At 33.0% G+C, this 7,133-nt stretch overlaps 1 protein-coding gene across 4 annotated transcripts; it reads right to left on the bottom strand.

Moving 5' to 3' along the window:
• Window positions 1–1,620: 1,620 nt before the first annotated feature.
• On the bottom strand, window positions 1,621–6,582 carry LOC137742410 (beta-glucosidase 18). 4 transcript variants are annotated; one of them, XM_068482269.2, is made up of 12 exons: window positions 6,262–6,582; window positions 6,094–6,160; window positions 5,839–5,897; window positions 5,647–5,722; window positions 5,426–5,500; window positions 5,204–5,291; window positions 4,831–5,083; window positions 4,336–4,451; window positions 3,178–3,430; window positions 2,303–2,405; window positions 2,127–2,220; window positions 1,621–2,023 (listed from the first exon to the last, which is right to left on the bottom strand). In XM_068482269.2, the coding sequence occupies exons 1-12, from the start codon at window positions 6,406–6,408 to the stop codon at window positions 1,804–1,806; spliced, it is 1,551 nt and encodes a 516-aa protein (XP_068338370.1). In that variant the 5' UTR covers window positions 6,409–6,582; the 3' UTR covers window positions 1,621–1,803. The 4 variants fall into 4 exon arrangements, with proteins under 4 accessions (XP_068338370.1, XP_088536028.1, XP_088536029.1 ...); XM_088679902.1 differs by having other exon boundaries at window positions 5,839–5,911; window positions 6,262–6,430; XM_088679903.1 differs by having other exon boundaries at window positions 4,336–4,439; window positions 5,839–5,911; window positions 6,262–6,430.
• Window positions 6,583–7,133: the final 551 nt, after the last annotated feature.

Raw genomic sequence — 7,133 nt, 5'->3', positions numbered from 1 at the left:
AAATTTTGTATCATATATTTTTATTTTTAATTTGTAACTATTTTTTAATATATATATATATATTATTTACCAAATTTTTTTAGTTTTAGTTTGTTCTCCTATATTTTTTTCGTGCCCATATTTTCAAACTTTTATTTGTACTCATAATTTTTATAAACCTTTTATTTGAACTCATAAATTATTTATAATGTATAAACAAAATGTACCACTTTGTAATATATATATATATATATATATATATATATATATATAGACATACACACACACACACATACATATATGTATATATGTAAAAAGTACCAATTTAAATGTACCCATTTTCTTAATGTAAACTCTATTCACTTCTTTGATCTAATACCCATGTGTTAAAATAAAATGTTTTTTTTTTTTTAAAATTTAAAACGCAATAATATTTAAAAATAAAAATATTTTATTTATTTCGATTTATTTGAAAAAAATAAAAATTTGATCAATTTTCACACAATCCAAAAAATTTATAATCCCTATTTGGTATCACTCTTTGCATGATTTTAGGAAGAATTTAAAAATAAAAAAAATATTGTTATTAAGTTTCTTACTCAATACTGAACTTTAACATTGTGTCCTTCAATCAAAGTATTCAAATTAATACAGTTTTAATCTAAAATTCTAGTTAATCAAGGACCAGAACCAAAATTTTCCAAAATATAAACATATACAATCTCACCAAAAAAATAAATATAAACATATTATAACATGAAAGGATTGAAAACACCATGCAACGGGTAACACTCAATACTCACACTGCGAAACTAACATGTTAAAATTACGGTCATGCAAACTTTGTTAGAAAAAATTAGGTTATAACTCATCCACGCAGATCATAACTTCACTTCTATATAACAAGGAGGATCATAACTTTCACTTCCATGTTAGGTTTAGGTAGTATTTGTTTTGTACTGTGCCGCTTAGCGGGGTTATGTTGCTCCGGTGAGTTTGTTGTGGTCTTGCTTTAGCGGTGGTGTTGTGCGTGTTTCCGATTCTAGATTTGTCGTCTCTATCATCTTTGTGGTAAATTTGTACTGCTTGCACTTTGTTCTTGTGGTAGTTTTATAGTAGCCGTGTAGGGGTTTTAACTTATTTGTTGATTGTCCGAATTAATCTCTAGATCAAAAAAATTGATCACTGAAGAAGATGTACCCATGTGGCACCCTTGTGTATTTGTTCGGTTCTTATTAATGAAATTACTCTATCGTTGCTTGTCAGAAAAAAACAAAGTAGAAATTTCGAATGTATAGACAAGGCATAAATAATTTATATATAATTTATTTATTTAAACCAATATCACGCATGTCTCCAAACAAAAAGGGGAAGCATGAAAGATAGGGAGACAAAAGATGAAAGTAAATTTGTGATTAATATGTACTACATTTCAGCAACTTTAGACTCCAGTTGGCTTCTCTTTTTTTTTTTTCTTTTTTTTTTTATTAAACGATATTATCTATACTAAAAATATGGGAGAGTTGGCTAATTTTTATGTTTTGGGTGTTTTCCTTTATTTTTTATTTATTTTATTTTATTTTATTTTAATTTTTTTGTTAAAGACTGGATGAATTCATAATCAGGGCCCAAGCCAAGAGGTGTACAGAAAGCGATTGCAGACTAACCAGCAAACAAACGTAACCAAAGAGATAATAGGGCAACACAGAGAGAAGTGGCATAAGAGACCCAAACGTCATCCCCTTACAGACAACAAAGAACATGGCCTGAGGGCTAGGGAGCTGGTCCTTGTTCAAGATTCCCACAAACAAAGATGGGGGCCTTTCAACCCTGAACCGATGAAGCAGCTGCACTACTTTCTTCCTTCTCGTTATGAGTATTGTTTTTGAGAAAACTAGCAAACCATTTTGCAGAAAGCTTTGGAGTTCGTTCAAGTGTTTGACGATCGACATAATATAAACCAAATCTTGAGGTGTATCCACTTAGCCATTCAAAATTATCCATCAAGGACCAAATGAAATATCCACGTACATTAGCCCCCTTCCTGCCGGTACATGAGAAAATTAATTAATTGCATTTTCATATTTTTGGATGAGGACTACCAAACAGAGGAATTAAAACAGAAAATTAATTAGTTGCATCTTCACCTTATTGCTCTGGCTAAAGAGACAAGGTAAGCTTTGTGAAAATTGATCCGACCCATGTCTTGTAACTCATTTTGTTGTGCTGGTAAAGTGTATCCTGCCACATACAGTTGAAAAAAAATTGTTTGACGAACTTGTTTTCAATAAGGAAAATTAAAAAAGTTCGGGTATTCACTAACCATTTTCAGTAACAAACATGGGCACGTTATGATATCTTCGTTTAAGATAGTCAATGATCTCCTCCATCCCTCTTGGAACAACAAATAAATACGACGTACCAGTCTGTATGTGAAAGATGTCAAAGCCAATGCAAGTTGATCTTGTTAGCTAACATGTATAGAAGGGCATCATGGGATGTTCTAGTATACTTAGAGGTATTCTATACTCGGAGGTTGCAACTGTTAAATCTTTAGTTAAGTATAATAATTAAAGTATAACTCTTGAAGTGTCTAAAAATCCAAGGTTGCGGTTGGTAGGCGCAAAGAAATTCATGGGAAATGATTTCTCATGTCTTTTACTTGAGGAAGAAAAATGCAAAATTCCTTTAATATTTGAGATATAATGAGCATTTTTAATGTCAATGAGGACATATTTGTCATAAAAATGGACAATCAATGTCTTTTTTGGTTTCTCATGGGGTAGTCAAGTGAATACCAATTCGGTGGAGAGTTTCACTTTCAGACTAGGATTCTCTTCCTTTCTTTTTCCATCCCCTTCCCTTCCCTCACACTTTCTATTTTGTCTTTCTCTTTCTATAAAAAATTAATATCAGATGTTGACATGACTTAACGGTGATTGTTCAAATAGGAGAGAAGGGAAGATGAGGGAAAAAAAGAGGAAAACAAAATCCTACTCCTTCGCTTTCTCCCTTATTTTCTTCGTGAGTCGGGAAATCATTCCCAAGCTTGGACTTACAAACATGGAAAAGGCAACAGTTTCTCATTCCCAATCTTCCACCCACATATAAAACGTAGCCCAAGAGTGTAAGTTACTCTGGAACACTTGAATTTTGGAGAAAGCAGAGATTTTTTAATATACTAATGAGATAATATACCGGTTCTCCAATGGGGACGCCATCTCGATACGAAGTTGTGTTGAGAAAGCCTCTAATGGGACGGTCACCGCCGGAGGGGCAAGTAGAGTTGATACAGTCCTTGACATATAGAGTTGAATAGTGGTTGACACCAATGAAATCTATGCTTCCTCTTAAAAGTCTTTTCTCATTGGCCGAAAACTTTGGCAATGCCAAGCCATGACATTGGCGCATTTCAGCAGGATAATCTCCATATATTAATGGATCAAGCATCCTGTTTAATTAGACAAAAAAATCATTGAGTGTAACTTGTTTGTATATTTTAATTATGTAACTTGTCCCTCTGCACGCCACAGTGCAGTCTCTTAATATGTTGCTTATTGGTTTTAGTGATTACATTGTGTGGCAATGGATATCATGTTGTGGCGCACTGAATTATTGTCACAAGTTCACATATCATTGTTTCTCGAGTCTATTTAGGATTTAGAGTTTGATATTAGCATATAATCAACAATTCTATTTGTACTATATTATGAGGATGGGTTTTCTAAAATTGTTGTTTAAGGTTTTTTAGTTAAAGATGTAAACATTTCAATTTGTATTTGATAAAAAAGATATTCGTCGATTTTTCTCGAACTTAAAATGAGTTACCAAATTTCCTTCTAAAGAAAAAGAAGAAACGAAAATCTGCTCATCGAATCAAGGTATGAATCTTACATCTTTTTTTTTAAAATAGAAAAATGACTTTAGATTAGCTTTTTTATGTGTTCTTCAAAAACCCAAAAAACAAAGTTCGAATTTGACTGTTTATTAACATGATTTTTTTTTTTTTACTGCATTTTATTTGAATTCAAACATATTTAACTACACGCTACTGATAGTTTATTGTTGTATATGAATCACACGTAATAAAGTTTTTGACAAAAAAAAAAAAAAAAAAAAAAAAAAGTAAAATCAACCTATCTGTTATACACACGTGTGGAAATCAGATGAAATCAGAAGATCTATAGTAACAACGAAACAATAATCACATCGTGACAAATAATGAAGGTTTTAAATGTATAGTCGGATCGTATAAAATTATTTAATTCTGTTATCACTCATCGACGTCTTATAGCTATCACATATTATATCAATATGACATGATTGGTTTCAGTAACTAGAAGAAGCAACACTTACCAGGCCACATTGAAAGCCAAGGCTCTATCAGCAGCAAGCCGATCTCTTTCTTCATCTCTAAGCGGTTCATACATGAAAGCACTCGAAACAATTCCAATAAACCCCTGTTGTTTTGGCTGTAACATTACTCGTCATTTTTTTATTTTCTATTTAAAAAAACATTGGTTACCAACTTAATTATCATTTTAATCTTTCAACATGAACTTTCCCAACTGTACATAATTATCCTAGTGGTATTTAAGTGGTTTAGAAAATTAGAGCATTGATTTTTGGATTTTCTTCTAATTGGAGCTTTGATTCTTGAATTGAAAATTCATGATTATTGTTTTCTATACTTATCATAATGTGAAGCAACAATCCTTTTTTATAACACCATTAAAACTTCATCCAAAATAAAGGGTTTGTAAAGCAAATATGGACAAATGCTCAATTTTCTTTTGGGAGTATAAATTTAAAAAACCAGAATAGAAAACAAGTCCATATATAATTGCTCACCCAAAACAAACTACGATAGATGTCAACGGCCATGCCATGTGCTATTAACATGTTGTGCATTGCAATGAGAGGCTCCACATCAGAATTTCCAGTGGAACAATTACCAAACGGCGGTGAACAACGAGCTGGTGGAAATATTCCTCTTATGTAGGCTAAATCAGCTATGAGATTGGGCTCGTTTATGGTAACCCAGTACCTCACCCTATCCCCAAAATTCTTGAAGCATATGGTGGCAAAATGAGCAAATTCTTCCCTGCAATAAAAGGAAACAAATAAAGTCCAGAAAACCCATGAAAGCGTAAGTCATCCCATAACTGAGCAAGTAATGTTATTTACACCACATTTACTACTATCTAAATAGGTTTATTTGCACCGTAATAGCGGACTAAGCCAGCCCCCATCTCTTGCTTCTAGCATATAGGGCAGGTCAGTGTGGTGAATTGTCACAAATGGTTCTATTCCTGCATTATTGATATACAAATCCTTACGAGAAAATTTGGTAAGAAATTGAATTCATTATTTGGTCATGTTTTTGGTAAATAAAACAACAGAACTGCAAGTAATGGTAGAAGAAATTTTGTGTTTCTAGCAATACCTTTGCTTACTAGGTGGTTTATAAGCTTGTTATAAAACGTGATCCCGCTTGGATTGGGCGTGCCGAGCATCCCATCTATAATTAGCTCAAGAAGATACTTTAACTAAGTTGCTAATAGCCATATTAATAAAGAACCAAGCAAACAAAAGTTAACCAAAATTAATTAATCAGAAAGCAAATTAATTAAGCTAGTACAAATAGAAAAGCAGCATAAATAATACCAGGTAGAATTCTGGACCAAGAAATGGAGAACCGGTATCCCCTTATGCCTAAGGAATGCATCAGCTCAATGTCTTCCTGTACAGATTTATATGACCCATGTCAATATCAGAAAGTTAAATAAATTTGCTTCCCCTTATCTGTTCCTTTTCTTGTTTAAAATTTCCAGAATTCAAAATATAAATGATCAATACCAAGTAGAGATTGTAATGGTCGTCTGCAACGTCTCCGTTAGCATTATCCTCTATTTTTCCTGATGACATGAATCTGGTGAAAATACAGCCTAATAGTAGTAAGAAATATTTGACGAATAATGTTATTGGTACTTCATTTACTGATCGCCTCTCTAATATATGTGGACTACATCTATGTTTGTGGAAGTAAACCGTATTAGAGAGGTGGTGAGCAATGTACGTGCCAGTAAATGTGGTCCAGAGAGCAACACTTACCTGGAATTTTTGTGAAAACATCCCAGTTGCTTAGGCCCTTACCATCTTGAAGATAAGCACCTTCAACCTTGTAAAATCAAATTAGTAGCCAATTAAAAGTTAGAAATTAAGTTGCAGCGCAACAAAGGAGTTTGATTAGAAGAAGATAAAGAGGAGGCCAGAAGGTGCCTGATAAGATGAAGTCGCAGCTCCAAAGAAGAAGTCATTTGGGAATGCAGACCTTTGGATTTCTTCATGTGGTTTCAAACATTGAGCTAAAACAGAATAGGAAATGAGGAGAACAGAGAATGGGTATAACAAACAGTTGAACGTCATTTTTGTTGGTTTAAACTTTTGTGATATATTCAACTTTGTATATGTAGATATTTAACACGAGAAAGGTGAGGGCCCGCCAAAGTGAATAATTTGTCTTCAATACTTTTAATAATTTATGTCCGCTACTTATTGGTGGGGTCTTTTGCCAATTATATGGAGTTCTGCATATGGAGAAGCATACCCGTGGCGTGCATTTTCCGTGTTATATGCTGTTACATGAGGAAGTCATGAACACTTCTCTGCATGCTAAGCAAACCTATGTAAAATACTTGGGAAAAGTCTATCAAAAAAAACACAGCTAGCAATAGACAAATTAAGAAGTAAACAAGTTAGTGAGTGGGTTCATATACCAAAAAGTCAACAAAAAGGCCCATGGGGTCGAAAAGTGGGAAGAAGAAGAAGAGATTTTTTGGTTAGGCGTATGGAATTGGCTAAGCATTTGTTTAAGAGAAGAGGGAAAATAATTGTGTTTATTTAGAATGTATTGTTTGTTTGTGATAATAATTATAGCACATGATTGTATAAATTATTGATAAATTGTGTTTAGGACTAGTATATAATTTGGAAGATCTTGTTCCTTTAGGCTTGTATTACTTGCAAGGCTAGTAAGTCTGCTAGGTTTACTATAAATACTGGCTCAAGTGATGGGAAACATTATCACAGAAATTGTCCAACTCTCTTTTTTCTGTTTATTCTGCACCTTCAGTAAAATAGACTATAACACA

This window comes from Pyrus communis, chromosome 11 (assembly GCF_041283825.1).
Source record: "Pyrus communis isolate YQ-2024b chromosome 11, ASM4128382v1, whole genome shotgun sequence".
Taxonomy (NCBI): Eukaryota; Viridiplantae; Streptophyta; class Magnoliopsida; order Rosales; family Rosaceae; genus Pyrus; species Pyrus communis.
The sequence above is the reverse complement of the archived record's forward strand: the minus strand, read 5'-3'. Positions and strand labels throughout refer to the sequence as shown.